Source organism: Emys orbicularis, chromosome 2 (assembly GCF_028017835.1).
Source record: "Emys orbicularis isolate rEmyOrb1 chromosome 2, rEmyOrb1.hap1, whole genome shotgun sequence".
Classification (NCBI taxonomy): Eukaryota; Metazoa; Chordata; order Testudines; family Emydidae; genus Emys; species Emys orbicularis.
Window position 1 is genome coordinate 2,117,166 of NC_088684.1, and position 18,830 is coordinate 2,135,995.

The window sequence follows — 18,830 nt, forward strand, 5'->3', positions numbered from 1 at the left end:
CCAGTGCCCCATTGTGCTGGACACAGATAAATAGAGACGCTCTGTCCCGAAGAGCCGACAAGCTACGTATAAATAATAAAAGGGGAGGCCCATTTATTTTGCAATGCCCACATGTATCTGGGTTTGGATGGCATTTGCCTTTGCTCCTGTGCCTCCCAGCACCCTGTATGCGTTTGAGTTCCTCTGCGTAAGTGGACACCTCATCTGCTGTTATTTCAGAGCTATATAACCTCAGACAGGTGAGTTTTCTTCCGATACCAAGACCTGAGCCTCATTTTCCCTAGTACCAGAATTACACACAAGCCCCCCCCCCAGGCTGCGTGAGCAGAGCATCAGTAGGGTTCCAGCAAAGGCCAGGATGCCCAGCGGGAAGGTGTTGAAGCCAATGCCTGAGTCAGGTTGAGATTCTGAATAAAAATGGGTGAGCTGCTACCTGAAATGTTGGGAGTAGGCTGCATTAAATGGGCCACACAATGTTTAACATGTCCCCAGGGGGAGGTCAGACCCGACGTCAGTCTGCTCAATGTGCTGTGCTAAGTGACTCCGTCTCTCCTGGGGTCCCGACCTGTGGGCAGAGTTCACCATTCAGTGCTCACTCCCCAGCCTGTGAGACCAAAAGAGCTGCATGCGCGAGTGAAACGCCTGCATTATACCCAGGGTAGGCCGTAGCTCAGCGCCCTTTCCATGAGGCTTCTCTTAGGCTCCCAAGAGTTTGCATGTGTCAAGGCAAAGGTTTAGTGATGATAGGGGACCTTAACGTACAGCAGGGGTGCTCAGACTCCTGCACTGAATAAGGCAGTGGCAGCTTGCCAGGAATCCTACAGCAACAGCTAATTTCCATTGCATGGAGCAAGTTTCATTTGCCCTCATCTTTAGTAGAGAGCTGCAGCCCACAAGACTGTAGGTTCCAGCATGCGATGCCTCGTCTTGATCCAGGCAAGCCACGAGCGATCATACTTGTAGAAATCTGCAGGTCACATTTTGGCCACCCCAGAGTACAAGAATGCCGTATCTCCATGTTTCAGCTGCCGGTGGCTACACTGCGATGCATGTTATAAAGGGAAAGCTGAGAGCGAAGTTCAGTACGTGCCCAAACTTTACCCAGCTGAGGGCCACAAAAGCAACTTCTCAAGAGCCAAAGCCTTTTGAATGGAGAAGGATGCTGCCATGTGTAACAGTAACGTAGAGCTATATCCCAGGGAGACTACAGCCCATCTTGCCCCAAGCCACCATCCATTCAGATTAAAATGGAGCCTCACACGCTGTGCCCTGTGTTCTCAGGGGGTCGCAGGTCCATCTGAAAGATGACAGAGACTATGATCCATGAGTTAGAATGCCCCAGTACAGCCCTTAGCCACCCCTGAGGTACAGCAGAACCACCTCAGAAGTAGTTGTCTGGCTGAGAACCTTCTAACTGAGCATGGCTGTGATGGAATTGTGCTGTCCTCTGGCTTTCTTTTGCGGGGAATGTTCATTTGTGGTTTTTATCGTTAATAACAATTTTGTCTCAGCCTTGGAATTGCTGGAAAGCCCTACGATAACTTGGGGGCAGTGCAATGCATGCCACTTTAGCTAAAGCACAGGAGCATGGTTGATTAACTGTTCTTGCCTTTGAAAGTAACAAATGTTTCATTCCTGAAAGTGTCTGATTCTGAGTCTTTTGAATCTAGCATTCCTCTTCTCTTTGTATTTTTCAGTTTGACTCGCACTCCGCAGATGTCAGAAGTCACTCGTCTTTTCCCCAGTTCTTCCTCTTCCTCACTTCATTGCAGATCACAGCAAGGGTTAGCATTTCAATAGCCTGATGTCCCGAGGCATTGCAGTCCTGGGCAAGAAAGCAGGGGAACACTGTGCTAAACAGAGAGCTGTCCTTGCTTTGAGGTCAGCTTTCCCTACAGGAACTAGCTTAGAAGCAGTTCTTTGGAGTCCATATCACAAAACAACACTACCAAAATTGGCACTAAATGGCAGCCTTGTTGGCCAACTCCACATAGAGGCTAAGTCTTGAATGGGCCGTGGAGACTAAACTCCCTTCTCATCCCTCCGGGTGGTCTTGGCAGGGTGGTGCAGGGAAGCCTGTATTGATGTTGCTGATGCTCTATCTCTTTTGTGGATGACAGAGACGGCCGTAAGAGCTGCTCTCGGGGACTGGAACTTGGGTGGTCGTTCCTTGGGGTTGGAGCAGTCATCGGTATCCCGGAATAGGAGCCCACGGTCAGAGCGGAAGTCGGAGGTCAGGGGCCAGAGTCAAGGATCTTTGGGAGTTAGGAACGGGGGCCTAGAGTCAGAGCCGGGTTATCTGGAGTGAGGCAAGACAGCAGCAAGGTTGGGGCCAAGCCAGGAGCAATGGCTAGAAATAAGCAGGCACAGGAGATATCACAGCCATGAGCAAATGCTTTGAGCAGCTACCGAACTGGTGCTGCTGCTGGGCTTAAGAGCTGGTCTGCTGACTCTGCCCGCCAATCAGGCAGCCTAGTGTAGCTCGAACGTGCTCGTTAGATTGCCCAGAGACTGGCTCTGCTGCAGGACCAGAGGCCTGACAGCTGCCAAGCTGGCATCTTTCGCCTGTGTGAAATTCAGCCATACGAAGCATGAATCAGTTCATGGAATCCAGTGTGAGCCCAGGGCTTGAATGATTTCATACACTAGTGAAGGAACAATGAACCTCCCCACTGCAGCCATCCCCATGTACCACGGCGTTGTTCATGAGACCGTAGAGTAGATGCAAGAGAGATACAGCCTCCTCGGTGTGACGTTAGATAGATTGCCACAGTCTGGCCTGTCTTATTGCTGCCAGCAAACGGAACATCGGAGAGGGAAATTGTCTTGTGGCAGACACAAGCAGATTAGGCAGCTGCTAGCTGAGCACAACACATATAAAAGTATAGTTGTAGTGCAAAGAAAGAGCAACTATGATGCTGTCATAATGGGCGGACGTGTTTAATTATCTCCCAGGGCTATTGGCCATAGCCAAACTTGCTCTGTTTACAAGTCAAGAGGTTTTTTCGCCCTGCCAGCCCTGCAAACTCACCATGGGGACTGAGGCAAGCTGCATTCTGTCTGCCTCCTACAATCAGAACGTCACTGACAGTGCATGAGGCAGAACGTAATCCGACTTGCTCTCCTATAGTATGTAGAGCGGGGGTGGGCAAACTTTTCGGCCTGAGGGCCACATCTGGGTGGGGAAATTGTATGCAGGGCCATGAATGTAGGGCTGGGGCAGGAGGTTGGGGTGCAGGAGGTGCGGAGTGCGGGAGGGGGCTCAGGGCAGGGGGTTGGGGGCTCAGGACAGGGGGTTGGGGTGCAGGAGGGGTGCGGCAGGGGGTTTGGGGTGCGGGCTCTGGCCGAGCGCCGCTTACCTGGAGCGGCTCCGGTGTGGCAGCAGTGCACAATGGGGCTATGGCAGGCTCCCTGCCTTCCCTCTGCCCCCCTCCCTCCCCCAGGGGCTGCCAGGACGTGGTGCTGGCCGCTTCCGGGAGCGGCCCTGGGCCAGGGCAGGCCAGGAGCCCATCTTAGCCCCACAGCGCCACGGGGCTGGCAATCCCGCAGGCCAGATCCGAAGCCCTCAGGGGCCGTAGTTTGCCCACCCCTGATGTAGAACCACCAGCATCAATGCGCGTACCTGCCCACAGAGAGCAGATCTGTTGAATAAGAAGGTGCTGTTTTTACATAGCTACTTCTCAGACTATAAAACAGCCCACACAAAGAGACCACACTGCATGCACTAACCCACATCACTTCCTCAGACGGAAAATCAGACAGCAAGGGTCTCTCATGATAGCATGTGTTCTATCTGCCAGGCTGCCCCTGGGAGCTGAGGAGCTGGCGCTGGAGTGAGGTGTGGTGTACAGCAAAGGTTTGTTATTCTTATGAGGGAGTTGGCAGTCAGAACAGAAAGAGACGAGAGACTCTTAGCAGTGGTTCCAGTGAAGATGCACTGTTTTATAAAGTGTGTGTGAATGGAGAATGTGACTGGTGAACCATATCCAGAGCTTTCATTCAAGAAACCTCTGATGGTTCATTTAAGCGTATAAATCTGTATCCCTGAAATCATTCCCCTTCTTCTTTACATTAGCTTTTAACTGCTTTCTCTGCACCGCGATTCATGTACCTGGGGACAGACAAACCTACTGTATATTAGTCTGGTTCATTCTCCAAAAATGCAGCTGTTGTTTCATAGCTCTTACTACTGGGTCACATGGCCTCCAGCCTGAGCCTCCAGGGTGTTCTGCCTCATGTCAGAATTCCCTGTCTCCACTCAGCAGTCCTGCGCTTCCAGGCGCTCAGCGCTCACAGTGATGACAGCTGCTGTGTCTCACAGCTCCTTCTGGCTCTTCGGTTTCCAGGAAGTGTGCACATTGCTCTTTCTGCCAGCTGTGTGGATCAGGACCCCTCTTCGCCAGAGGATCCGACTTGAACAGGAGCTAGTCCCATTTCAGCACTGTGGAAGGAGTCTTCTGACCTCCCTCCCATACTCAGAGGTCAGCATGTGTCTCTCCCCCTTGCCTCTTTTGAGTTCCCTCAGACCATCCCTCTCGAGTTGGTGAGATACCGAGACACCGGGGCAAACCTTACTAGACTCTTAAAGCTCCATCCTTCTCAGGGCCACATGCACTGCCCTCCCTCTGATCTTCCTTGGAGGCAAGCGTTGTTGTGGACTCCTCTTCCTACCACCCGGAGTACACTGAGGAAGCAGAGTATGAGTGCATTGCTCATTATCCCTCCCTGCCACAGAGCGTTTGGCGTCAGAGCCAGCTGGAGAGTGCAGTTCAGAGACCTCAGAGCCCGAGTTCAGGAAGAGGGGTTCACCTGTCAGCAGTGGGAGAACCAGGCTGTATCACCAAGGTTAGAAAACACTGGGACAGAATTCCTTTCTCTCCTCCAAGAGCTGCAGGGAGATTTTAAGAAGCTGCTCTGGAAGAGTTTGGAAGTGGTTTGAAACTCCTGAATATTCCAATCCTAGTTTTGCCACTGACTTGTGTGACCGTGGTCAACTCCTTGCTCTGTGTGTCTGCCCTCCAAGCCCCCTGGCAGTAAAGAAACTAGCTGTGTTCAAATGTCATAGCTTCATTCCCTCCTCACTTCGTGACCCTTGGCATCCCCAATCCATGCTAGTCAAAGCTGTTTTCTAACTGGGGTTGCTGGAAATACCTCAAATCCTGCAGCGCATTCCCGGTACTATGTACTGAAGGCCTCAGGACTGGGCTGGAAATCTGTGCAGAGTACGCTCTTTGGGGAACATACACAGGTAAGTGACTTATCTGTGGAGCATGTGCAGAGCCTGGGCCTTGGAAGAACTGCAAAATCTCTTTGTGACTCCTGGTTATATATACAGGGAAACTAAGAGAGGAGTGTGTTCTTGGTCCTTGTCTGTGCCCTGCTTTTCCTGCGCCCCCTAGCAGTGTTCCTACGGTCGGTGTGTGTGGTTATTCTGACAGCGTAATCATTTCTGCAGTTAGATTTTCTTAGCTGGGAGATGTGAATTTGCAGCGTCCATTACCAGCAGTGATGACAGACAGTCTTGGTTCTGTGGTTGGTGTCACCATTCTTTGCAGGCAGGTGATACTCTAACTGCAAGAGCTTTGAAGCATTATTTTCCTTGAAGGGAGGTAATTGTAAAGATATTAGGAGTGGCCAAGGAGGTATTCTGTTCTGCAGGACACTCCCTGGGCACAGGAGTTGGAGAAACAAACGCTAGCCAGGTGTAGGTTTCCAGAGAGAAGGGAGAAGTAGCTTTTGTGTAGTTTTTCACTCTCTTTTCAGTGGCATTTATAGCATCATGCTGCCAACACAGGCAGTGTGGAGCAGATGACGGATGACGGCTCCTTCTGAGCTTGCTTTGCACTCCCCCAACATATACGTGTTCCTCTGCTGTCTTCCTCTTCATTCGCCAGGAGTGCATCTCCTCAGCTGAGCTCCAGACAAGCACTGGCTCTGTGTTGTCAGAACACCTGGACTAAAGACACCTGAAAGTTTATTGACCCACCACACGTTTTCAGTCCTCGTCCGTCACCATCTCCAGGAGCCGGTGAGATTCCTCACAGGACGAAAAAGTCTGGTGGTGCTCATCGAACCTGGAACCATGTGTTCAAGCGTGCTTCCAGCATGCTAGAGCTGAGACTTCCATTGCAGACCTTTGGAGCGCTCTCCTGAACAGGCAGGCCTTGCTTTTCTTGGGTTCCAAGCAGCATGTCACTAGGAATCAACCCAAAATACAGCTCCTTGGTGCAAGGAGCAGTAATAGCGCCATGTCTCCCTCCCAACATGGAGTGCCATCCACTTGGGAAAGGAGCTCATGCTCTGGGTCTCCGTGGCCCACAGATGAAGCTACGATGGGTCACATCTACCACTGAACTCCACTAACCTCAGTGGGCTTCTGCGCGGCCCAGTGTTCCCAAGGCACAGGCCCTGAGAAGAGCAGTCCCAGCATTCGTGCGTATTTCCGAGAGAAGGTGATCCCCGTCTGCACCCAAGCAGCTGGGAAACGTGCAGATTTATGCCATCCGTTTGCTCCAGCTACTCTAGAACACCAGGAACATCAATGGTATGAACATCAAGGAACAAGAATAATAATATAATATAATATAATATAATATAATATAATATAATATAATATAATATAATATATGGAGATATACCTGTCTCATAGAACTGGAAGAGACCTTGAAAGGTCATCGAGTCCAGTCCCCTGCCTTCACAGCAGGATCAATTTTTGCCCCAGATCCCTAAAGGGCCCCCTCAAGGATTGAACTCACAACCCTGGGTTTAGCAGGCCAATGCTCATGTTCAGGAATTGAAGCCAGCTCCCCCCACTCCTTCGTTCCCACTTCAGCTTTGATTATCATCTTTTTGCTATCCAGGTAACCATCAGTGAAATCTACCAGACCCAGGTCTGTGTCAGTTCAACTCTAGTCCTCCCAGAACAACCTACCTCCTAGGGGTGACTTGGGTTCCCCTAAGGCAGGGCCCGGAGAGTCAACCATGTTTGTCACTCAGTCTGCCTGACCTGGTTGGCACTGAGCCGTTATCCTGAGCTGTTGCTGTTAGATTATGACTGTGGTATGATTTCAGTGGGAACCTTGTGCTGTACACATTGTACGTATACATACATCCTCACATGCCGGTTAGCCATGCAGAGCTGTGCAAAGGCTGGGACGTTTGCTTTCCCAGATGAGTGGGAACAACTCCAGTTACCTTTAGTGTCATGGGGCAAATCAATAGCTTTTGTTATGATGGCATGAGACTTTTCCAGTGCCCGTTCCACAGACAGGGCTTTGATCAGACCAGTAGAGGGCTCTTGGAACCACCTTTCCCCAGACTGATGTCAGCAGGGCTTTTACCCTCTCCTTGCCCCATATCAGCTATGGCAGGACTCTGACAAGACTGAGGTACCTGGACCAAAGAATGAGTCCAAAGCATCCGGCTGTAGAGGTGCAGAGTATAATGAGACCCTGTCCTAAATGGTGTTAGGAGTCCTGGTGCATTCTGGGAATATTAACCATATGTGGTGTCATAAGACACCCACTGTTTCGTCCTCATCCGAGTTGCTGGCCCTTCCCCCTCTCGGCAGGGACAGGCCTGGTGACAGCCTTGTTCCGGTGGTGGATCAGCATAGCTGAGCTCACTGGCAAGGACAGAATTGGAGGCTGGCACACGTGTGTAATTAGCCAGGAGTCCAGACTCTGCTTTCCTGCTCAGGTTTAACAGAGGTTGAGCGAGTCCCCTGTGTGAGCTCAGAGGAAGTCTGCTAACCTTGACCTGGTCTGTGTTCTCCTTTCTGTGACACAGGAATGAGCTAAATGACCATCTGGATACCATTGATTCCAACCTGGATAACCTCCAAACCATGCTGACCACGCACGGCTTCAGTGTGGACACTAGTGCGCTGCTGGATGTGAGTATCTCGAACCCTCCCTCCCAGAGCAGGGACCGAGCTGTGGCCCGCGGTACCATGTGCGTCAGGGCAGCATCCACTGAATTTCCACAGCGCGTCTGGGGTGTTTTCCTTCCCTGCACTAATCGTTCTTTCCTTTGGCAGCTGTTTAGCCCTTCAATGACGGTTACAGACATGAACCTTCCTGACCTGGACAGCAGCCTTGCGAGTGTGAGTAGCTGTGAAACATCCCTCCATGCACACACAGCTGCCAGAACAAAGCGCCTCGTGCCGCTCAGCAGCAGCCCCTGCCCCTGGTGAAAGGAAGGCCCTGACAGGCTCTGAAGGGAGTCCTGGCCAGCCCCAGGCCGCAGTGTGGGGGAGAGTCTCCACCAGGCGGAAATCATTCCGTTAGCACCAAGGCTTCCTCTGACTGATTCGTTCAGGGAGCAGATGTGCCTCATCATTCACGCTGCGCTAAGTAGGTGCTGAGACGTCATCTCTCAGGCCGGCCCTGCTGCCCCAGCACTGAGCCGCACTGAAGCCCATAGAACTGCATGTGGTTTCCATAAACCCTCCCTCTGTCAGAAGAGGTTTCCTTTAAAGGCAAACTCCAGTGATTTCCACGGCGTATTGTAGTATTTGTTAGCGTATGTACTGCTCGGCACCAGCACTGTGTCAGTGCTAGAGAAGAGCTCTGTGCAGCTCGAAGGCATGTCTCTCTCCCCAACAGAAGTTGCTCCACTAAAAGATAGTTACCTTCCTCCTCCCCTCCCCCCATCTCAGTGCTGAACAGCCAGTCCCAGCCCTGAGATGCTCACAGGCCCAATGCTGCGATAGAGGCGCTCACCCGGATGTAATGGGCCAGTGGTAGCCACTCCATAGTTCAGACTGATCCTAACTTACAGCTATAAGATCCATTTTTAACTTCCATGTAACTTCTCCCAAAAATGACCAGATCCCCTGAGCTCTCCTAGGCCAGGTAGGATTTGTCTGGGAGGTTTGGTAACCTTCAGAAAAGGGGTTTTGCAATTAAGATCTTTCACAAATATCCATCATTCCCTTTCTGAACATTTTCCTACCTTCCTACCCCCAAAATGGCTTGGCCCCAAACACCAGATGTCTGGCTGAGTCGGACGGGGGCCTCTGGGTGTTCCTGGGGGAGAGCTGGGGGATCACAAAGACCTGTGTCATGTTTATAACATTGACTCTGTACATTATTTAAACTGCCCTTCTGCTGAGTGCTGGCTCTGCGGCAAGGGCTGCTCTGTAGAGGAAGAGGTGGGGGCCTGGAGCGGGTGGGATGTGGCTAGGATTCTTGGGGGCAGGGCAGGGCAGGCGGGATGGTGAGGAACAGGGAAGAATGATATGGCTGTAGGGTTGGATCCCTGAACTGTTCATTTCTAGACTGTCCAGCCTTTGCGTTTTTAGGGAAGCTGTTGAGTATTTGTAAGTGAGATTTGTTGATGGGCTTTTAACTGGGCTCCTCTAAAATTTACAGCTTAACTCTTCAGCTAACGAAGTGGTTCGGATTTATGTGCAGTATGTCATAGTTCTCTCTTCTCTAACGCGGGGATGGACATTTGATTTGCTCCTGTCCTCACTTTGCCTTTGCACTGCTGGGGACAGACTCGGCTGCACAGGTTCCCAGAGTGTGGTGGGATTGAGTCCAGAGAGCTGGGTGTGTGCACATGGGGCCAGCTTCTTCTGACTGCAAGATAGAGTTAAAAGAAGCTAAATATACATTTAAACATCCTCCTAAGGTGGCTTTTCCATGGAAGCAGTTGCTGCAGTCATGACAGGCCATGAACCCATGAGGCAGTCCCTGCATTAACCAGGTTTCCACACTATGAAAAGGTTGAAGAACCCCTGATCCAAACACAGCAGCATGTCTGGTCCTGGGATTAGCAGTGATTCCCCCCAGAGACTGTCAAGCCTTAATGACCCAGTTTTCTTTACCCCCCCTGGGGCAGTTACTTGAACGTTTGGGACCGTCGGGGGCGTTCTGCCATTTCCCGCGGCTTTCTCTCCTGTTGTTATAGCCCTACAAAGCTACTGCTCCTTCCCAGCCCAGTCTAGTTCTTACTGCAGGGCTGGTGTCCAAAGGCCACGCTGACCATTCACCAGCAACGTGAAGCGTGCTCTTGCCTGTCGTACTGGTAACAATAAGACTTTGCATAAAACATGTTCTGTTGCAAGCATGTTCTGAGGGCTGCCCATGGCGACTACAGATCCCAGCATGCAATATGGCTTCCTGCTCAGATCAAGGTGAGCACTGCAGGTCTCAGGCCACATCTGTATGAAAAGCAGAGCTGGTCCGTACAGTTCTACAAGGCAGCCTTGGGCATCGGGAGACTGGAGCAGGCTGAACAGACTTCACCAGAGCCTGCAGTAGCTCACTGATGCTATTCCCTAGGTCCAGGTGTATTTTAGTCTTCTGAATGCTGATGCCCATCTCCCACCTGCTGGCACTTCCAGATTACAAACCACAGCTGTGTGTGCACTTATCCTGAGGTAGCCAAGGGAGAGGTCCCTTCCCTGTGCAAAGGAGTTTGACTTGTGCGGTGCACTTAGCAGCCCAACTTGTCTCCCCACAGATCCAGGATCTCCTCTCATCCCAGGAACAGCAGAAACCTGCTGAGACAGAGGCCAGCACAGCAGACATGGGTAAGAAGGCCCCTGCCCTGCATCCTCCCATTAGTGACCCGTGAGCAGAGGGGTCAAGGCCCAGTGGCAGGATCTCTCCAGGCAGCAGCAACTCTCTCAAAGAAACACTGATGATTAAATCTAGGTGTGCATATTGTCACTGCGCTGCTTGGGATTCTCGGTGGAGGCCCCGGACATCTAGGTGGGGGCTCTCCCTTGGTTCTCTGTATTCCCCAGGGGCTTGGCTCTCCCCTCACCACCACCACCCTGGCTGGGCATGCAGCCTCTGGCGGTAACCTGCGTGTCCCCCTTCCCTTTCCCAAGCTGGGCCAGGGGATGGCTCCCTGGAGGCGTGTGCCCAGTGCGTTCTGAGCGGGCGTCGGAGTTTTCACCAACCAGTTCCCATCTTTCTCCCCGTTTTAAATCTTCATCCCCCTCCTTGTACTGCAGGTGACTCTTGTCTGTGACTGCAGGGCTGCTTCCTTCTCAGCTTGCCGTGCGCACCCTTTCCTTCCCCCGGAAGCTGTACTCTCCTCTCCTTCCCCCCAATGGCACGAGCGAGACAGGTCCCGGCTGGCTACCTGCTGACATGCCAGCCCTGCCGGGCAGAGTCCGGTTCAGAAGCAGGCCCCTCTATGTGCTGCTCACACCGCTGAAGGGCGAGGCCCACGAGCCCCCTGGGCATGCCTTCTCCCCAGTCCAGAGACAGCATGCTCTAGGGTCTGAGCTGGGAACCAGGCCCTCCTCCACGCTGATTCCTGCTCAGCCAGAGATGTGCTGAGCGGCCATGTGCCCGGGTCCCAGCTGTAACACGGGGGGTCCCTGAGCTGCCTCTCGGGGGCTGGGAGAGAAGCAGTTCCTGTTGGAAAAGCCCATTCACATTCTGCTCAGCTCTTTGCTAAGAGGCCACTCAAATGTCTCCTTCCCCCCCCCCCCCCCCGCGTTTGGCCCTGGGCCTGCGAGTCCCTCCTCCCCACTGAGAGCCCCCCTCCTAACACGAGCCGTCTCCTTGCAGGAAAGCAGCTGGTGCACTACACAGCTCAGCCCCTCTTTCTGGTGGACTCGAGCGCTGTCGACATGGGGAGCGGAGACCTGCCCATCTTCTTTGAGCTGGGGGAAGGGCCATATTTCACCGATGGCGAGGAGTACTCCGAAGACCCCACCATCTCTCTCCTGTCGGGGACTGAGCAGTCCAAACCCAAGGACCCTGCCGTATCCTAAGGCTGAGTGCGAGAATACGCTGTAAAGGGAAATCCAGCCACCAACCTCCTTGCTTTGCACAGACATTGAAAGCTCTAAACACCCTTCGGTCCATGTTTGCTTCCCCCGGCACTGTGAGGATTTCATTTGTGTGTGTGCTTAATGAGGTGTTTTGAAATCTGCTTTAGATTCTAGCCACCCAGTATAGTGCTCCTCCAGGTTGGCAGTCTTCGGGGGCTGAGCAGTGCCGATCCCTGTGCTGTGGTTGTCATCCGACTGGCCAGAGAGGCTAGACAGGCACCGGGGCTTGGAAGTGCAGGCGGGAGATCTGGGTGGTCACAGAATAGCTAGTCACTAAGTGAGATTGTGTTTCGTTCTGCACCCCAGGCGAGGGGGGCGGCCATGCCCTGCACAAGGTCCCAACAGTTGGCGAAGGTCAGCAGGCGCGTCGCCCTTGCCATGGAGACGGGGCGTGGCGGCAGGGCCGCACGATGCTCCCGGACATGTAGAAGGGGTTGTGGTTTTGCGGCGGGGAATACCCCCTCCCCCCAGTGAGGTGGACTTGGTGTTTTTTAAACCTGGCGCTGATGGGCTGGGTCCCTTGGTGGTCTCTGCCACGCAGTTCGCTCCCTGCTGCTCTGTGTGTGCGTGGCAGGGCCCCTCGGCTCCCCCAGCCCAGCCACGGAGAAGCCGAACTTCCTCTTTTCTTTTCTCTTGCTCCGTGTGTGTTTCTTTTCTTTGTGTTGTTTTTTGGTTTGGTTTGGTTGTTTTTGCTTAGCAGTAAAAATTTGTACATTTACACTTCAGATTGTTAATAGTAAAAACTGTATTTTGGATTTTTACATGAGAGAAGAAGCGCCACTTCTATCTATCTATCTCTGTATATATAAATATCTATATATATACATACAAATATCTATAAAACAAATGGCCTCTCACCTGGCGGCGCTTCTGTGGTCCAAAGCTTTATTTCTGTCCTCTCTGTGTTGGGGGAGTGAAGCTGGCGGAGAAGGTCCTAGGCACTAGCCATGGTCCCGAGAGCTGCTCGGCTTCCACTGTAACTGCCCTTTGCAGCCCTGGACACCGACGCGTGGGGCCTGGCTCCTGGTGCTGGGTGCTCTGCCTTTCGAGCAGTAGCTCGAGCTGTTACCACCCGTGTCCATAAGAGCCGACATTCCTGCTTCCAGCTTCAGCAAAAGAAAACAGCAGATGCCGAAGTCAGGGGTCTCTGGCACATCTCAGCAGAGCAGGGGATGGCTCCAGGTTTGAGTGATAGACGATCTGGGGTTTATTTTTTTTGGGGGGGGGGTGTCTTTAAATTCCCTGTTGTGGTTTCCCTGCTGAAATCCCACCCCAGGTTTAAGGGATGAATTTTCAAGGATGTTTCTGTTTTCGAGCCCATTGGGGGTGAGCGTGCAGCTCAGCCCGTGTCGACGTGCCAGACGTGTGTTGGACACTTGCACGCCTCTGAGGAGTGCTTTTTTAATAAGAACAATAAAAGAAAAATTGCATTGTTAAGTTGAGCGTGTTCAAAACTTCCCTCCCTCTCTATCCTCTGTCGGTAGTTAATGTCGTGGTTAATCATATGTGGTGCTTGTCTCTCTGTTGGCTGTACAGAAAATGTGGTGATGCTTTAACTCATGGGACTTCTGCAGGCAGCAGCTCATAGACAGGTTTTTCCTGGCTGACATCAGACCAAGGGCTGCATGCACTAAGTGAACAAGTGTTGCAAGAAACCAGTGCTTCAGACCCCTGGAGTTTGTAACGGGCACACGGCCTGGGGCCTCCTGCCGCTGTTGTTCTTCAGGCCTTGGTTACAACATCTAAGCGCTGGTGTGTGTCAGCTCCAGAGCTGGTACCATGTACAATCATTGCTTCCCACAGGGACTGGTCTGCACGGAGTTCGCCAGTCCTGGGACCCCATCCCAAAACGCAGTGCTTCACCTTTGGGAATTACCCAGTGCCTATGGTGTAGGTGCAGTAGAATCCCAGAATGCACTGGGGTTAGAAGTCCAGTGTACAGACATGCCCCCACACACACACACACTTACGCAATCGTTCCGTTCCGGAAAGCCTTGCGTAACTCGAATGTTGCGTAAGTCGGAAACGTATACCCGTACGTTACACAAAATTTCCGCAACTCAAAAATCCTATTTCTGGCTTTTCCGTAAGTGCGAATTTGCGTAAATCGGGTCGTGCGTAACCCGGATAGCATCTGTATGCACTACAAAAGGCTCTTTCCGTGTCTCTGGGTGGGGGACACAGGGATGAATGAGGTGCAGCCATTGCATGCAGGCGAGGTCCCTGCAGTGCTCTCCTGGGTTAGCAGAGATGCAGGCCAAAGAGTGGAGCTTATTGCCCACTTTCCACATCCCCTGCGACCTCCCTGGGAGCCAGGCACTGGGAGTGGCGTTCGGCGCAGTGGGCCTGATCCAGTTCCCATTGGAGCTGCCAGTAAAAAGAGCATAGTGATGTGTATCAGAGCCCTGCATCCCGAGGAGCGTCATGTTCTCTGTGGGTACGTCTGCACTGCAAGTAGACCCCCGCGGCTGGCCTGGGCCAGCTGACCCGGCCTAAGGGGCTGTGTAACTGCAGTGTAGACATTTGGGCTGGAGCCAGGGCCGTAGGACCCTGTGAGGTGGGAGGGTCCCAGAGCTCGAGCTGCAGCCCAGGCCTGAAAGTCCACACCACAATTAAACAGCCCCTTGGCCCAAGCCCCGCGAGCCCAAGGCAGCTGGCACGGGCCAGCCACAGGGGTCTCATTACAGGGCAGACAGACCTTTTGTGCCTCTAGAGCTCCTCAAGCCCACAGCTGACTCTGTTCCCTGACTACCTGCATATTCCTTCAGCTTCCTTCTCCAGCAGCCCGCTCCTGTGTATTCCCAGTGAGCTGGTTTGTCGTGACATTGGCTCTCCTGGGACTGGCTGCCTTCCCTTTTGCAGTATTACCACCTTGCTCCTTCATTTGGGTTAGAGCTGTATTGCCCGTGCATGGCACGGGCTCCCCACCCCCCATGTCCCTAGCAGGGCATTGCTGTTGCCCCTTTCCATTCAGTGGATGGGTTCGCTTCCCACTCACAGACTTGTCTGATCTAGGCCTTGCCTCTGCACCTCTTCCCTTCTTCCAAGAACACCAGGCTCCATGTCCCTTGTTCCCCATGTAACTTATGCCAGGTGTTTGCTCCCCCCGCCCCCCTTGGCAGGAAGTCATTCTGGCGCTGTTTCCTACTTTCTGGATTTTCTTCTCCCAAGTTTCGGAACCCATCTCCGATGTGAGAAACCCCTACGTCCATGACAAGGGTTTCTGGCAGTCCTTACGCATGTGTCTGTCCCCCTCCCGGCCGTGCTGCCTGTGATGTGAAAAGGGGAGCTCTGTGTGTCGGAAGCAGAAAGAATTGTCCGGATGAAGTGGAATTCCCATAATGAGTCTGGCAAAAGAAGCACGCTGGTGTTGTAGGGAACGTCACGCGGCCCCTCCGCAGTCCAGCTTTGTGTGGGGGTGAGTGAGAACACATGAATTCCGAGTCCTCGTACTATAAATACTACACACGTGACTGCAGAGGGCCCCGTCCTGCCGAGCTGTGTCTGTGTTGAGGGGTGTGTCGAAGGAATGATCATCCTCACGGGGACAGAACAGTCCCTTTTGGACTGGACTCTGTTCCTTGGCGTGTCTCTGCTCCCCACTCTCCTCCAGCACTGGTGGCCTGGCATCTTGTGACTGAAGAGTCTGTAAGCTGTGATGGGAAGACTGCAACTTCAGCTCTGCCTTACAAAATCCAAATCGTTAAGAACGATGCAGAAAAGCAAGAAGAGTTCAAGAATAGTTCTGTTCTACATTTGGAGAGAAGCAGGATGCTGTATTCAGGTCCCATGAGGATGATGAAGTGTTTTCCAATCCATTAGTGACTTAGGAGGGTGATAAGTGACATCTGCTAGCAATGAACATTGTTTAATCAGCAGGATAACTTGCACCCAAGAGTCCTAAAGGAGCTGGCTAAGGAGATCTCTGGCCAGCTAATGTTCATTTTGGGAGTAGCAGGAAAATTGCAGGAGACAGGAAGAGTACTAAAAAAAACAGGAGTACTTGTGGCACCTTAGAGACTAACAAATTTATTAGAGCATAAGCTTTCGTGGGCTACAACCCACTTCTTCGGATGCATATAGAGTGAAACATATATTGAGGAGATATATATACACATATACAGAGAGCATGAACAGGTGGGAGTTGTCTTATCAACTCTGAGAGGCCAATTAAGTAAGAGAAAAAAACTTTTGAAGTGATAATAATAAAGAAGAGTACTAATGTGCCAGTATTCAAAAAGGACAACGGGATGACCTGGGTAATTGATGTCAGGCTAACTGGCCTCTAATCCTGGGCAGAATAATGGAACAGCCGATACAGGATTTAATCAATAAAGAATGAAAGGCTAGGAATATAATTAATGCCAGTCAACAAGGTTTTATGGAAAACAGACCTTGTCAAACAAACCTGCTTTCATTGCTGGATGTGATTACAAGGTTGGTTGATGAAGGTAACTGTGTCGGGGTAATAGATTTAAGAGTTTTGTAAGGCCTTTGACTGAGTACCACATGACATTCTGCTTAAAAAGTAAGCACGATACAACATCAATAAGGGACACACTACATGGATTAAGAGCTGGCTAGCTGACAGGTTTCAAGAAGTAATTGTCAATGGGGAATCATCAAAGGGAGCTGTTTCTACTGGACTCCACCGGGGTTGGTTCTGGGCCTGATGCTGTTCAACACTGTCATCAGTGATCTGGAAGAAAAACTGAAGTCGCTGCCTGTAAAATCCGGGGATGGCAAAGCTTGGCGGAGCACTAAATAAGGATGAGGACAGGGTAGTCATACAGCGCGATCCGGATCGCTTGGCAAGCTGGGCCCATTCAAACCAATGTGTTTACTGTCAAATGCAAAGTTATACATCTAGGCTCACGGGATGCAGGCCTGACCTACAGACTGGGGGGCTGTATTCTGGGAAGCCATGACTCTGCGCGGGATCTAGGGGTCACAGTGGACAAAACTCAACATGAGCTCCCAGTGCAACGCTTGTCAAAAAAGGGTTCAAAAAAAGCACTAGAGAATTCACAGGGGATAGGTCCATCAATGGCTATTAGCCAGGACGGACAGGGATGGTGTCCCTAGCCTCTGTTTGCCAGAAGCTGGGAATGGACGACGGGATGGATCACTTGATGATTCCCTGTTCTGTTCATTCCCTCTGGGGCACCTGGCACTGGCCATTGTCGGCAGACAGGATACTGGGCTGGATGGACCTTTGGTCTGACCCAGTGTGGCCGTTCTTATGTGATCCTTGGATCATAGAATCATAGAATATCAGGGTTGGAAGTGACCTCAGGAGGTCATCTAGTCCAACCCCTTGCTCAAAGCAGGACCAATTCCCAACTAAATCATCCCAGCCAGGGCTTTGTCAAGCCGGGCCTTAAAAACCTCCAAGGAAGGAGATTCCACCACCTCCCTAGGTAACGCATTCCAGTGCTTCACCACCCTCTTAGTGAAATAGTGTTTCCTAATATCCAACCTAGACCTCCCCCACTGCAACTTGAGACCATTGCTCCTTGTTCTGTCATCTGCCATCACTGAGAACAGCCGAGCTCCATCCTCTTTGGAACCCCCCTTCAGGTAGTTGAAAGCAGCTATCAAATCCCCCCTCACTCTTCTCTTCTGCAGACTAAACAATCCCAGTTCCCTCAGCCTCTCCTCATCGATGCATGAATGCATGAACAGGGAATTCGTGAGTAGCAGGGGGGTGATTTTGTATATGGTATTGGTGAGACTAATACTGAAATCCTGCATCGGGTTCTGGGGTCCATTTTATAAAGAATGTTGAAAAATAGGAGAGGGGACAAACGAGCCCCAAGAATGAGTTGAGGGGTAGAGAAAATGCCTGACAGTGAGAGACTTACAGCTGGATCTGTTTAGCTTCTCCAGGAGAAGGCTGAGAAGTGGCTGCATTCCAGTGTCTGAGTCTCTTCAGGTACCAACGGGCTCTTTTCTCTGATGGAGAGAGGCCTAATGAATAGCTGCAATCCTAGAGGTGAAACCCGGGCAGATTCAGACGGGAAACGAGGCAGGCATGTCTGTGCCGTGTTGTTCACAGGGTATTAGAGACAAGGCGGGTGAGCTCATCTCTTTTATTGGACCCACTTTTGTTTTTGTGAGAGCAGCTTAAGAGCACTGTGCAGCGTCTCTCACCGACAGAAGTGGGTCCAATCAAAGAGCTGACCTCACCCACACGTCTCACGTACATTTCTGACAGGGAGGGGGACGAACCACTGGAGCAGACTCCCAAGAGAAGTGGTGGATTTGCCATCTCTTGACGTCGTCCCACCCAGCCTGGCTGCCTGTCCGGACAGTGCTGTACCAGACACAAGTTACTGGGTCATACGGGGGTAACGGTGGAATTCCCTGGCCTGGGATCTACAGGAGGCCAGACTAGATCCGCGGTTCTCAAAGTGTGGGGCGGGACTGTCACCAGGGCCAGCGTTAGACTTGCTGGGGCCTGGGGCTGAAGCCAAAGCCTGAGGACTTGAGCCTGGGGTGGCAGGGCTCTGCCCCCCCGCCCCCTCCAACACACACACCTCACACAGGGCAGCGGTGCTCGGGCTCTGCCCCCCCCGTCCCTCCCCCCCCACACCTCACACAGGGCAGCGGTGCTCGGGCTCTGCCCCCCCCCACACACACACACACACCTCACACAGGGCAGCGGTGCTCGGGCTCTGCCCCCCCCCCGCCCCCTCCAACACACACACCTCACACAGGGCAGCGGTGCTCGGGCTCTGCCCCCCCCCCCCGTCCCTACCCCCCCACACCTCACACAGGGCAGTGGTGCTCGGGCTCTGCCTCCCCCCCCCCCGCCCCCTCCAACACACACACCTCACACAGGGCAGCGGTGCTCGGGCTCTGCCCCCCCCGTCCCTCCCCCCCCACACCTCACACAGGGCAGCGGTGCTCGGGCTCTGCCCCCCCCCCACACACACACACACACCTCACACAGGGCAGCGGTGCTCAGGCTCTGCCCCCCCCCCCCGCCCCCTCCAACACACACACCTCACACAGGGCAGCGGTGCTC

At 52.5% G+C, this 18,830-nt stretch overlaps 1 protein-coding gene across 3 annotated transcripts in view; it reads left to right on the forward strand.

Annotated features, from left to right (window-relative positions):
• HSF1 (heat shock transcription factor 1) overlaps positions 1-12,667 on the forward strand; it is a 103,130-nt gene extending 90,463 nt beyond the window's left edge. For 2 of the 3 annotated variants that reach the window (XM_065397823.1, XM_065397825.1), the window contains exons 10-14: positions 1,698-1,784; positions 7,789-7,894; positions 8,039-8,104; positions 10,471-10,540; positions 11,535-12,667. In XM_065397823.1, the coding sequence (XP_065253895.1) occupies positions 1,698-1,784; positions 7,789-7,894; positions 8,039-8,104; positions 10,471-10,540; positions 11,535-11,740 (535 nt within the window). In that variant the 3' untranslated portion in view covers positions 11,741-12,667. The remainder of the gene's footprint in view (positions 1-1,697; positions 1,785-7,788; positions 7,895-8,038; positions 8,105-10,470; positions 10,541-11,534) is intronic. The other variant, XM_065397824.1, reaches the window with a different exon arrangement.
• The last annotated feature ends 6,163 nt before the right edge of the window (positions 12,668-18,830 follow it).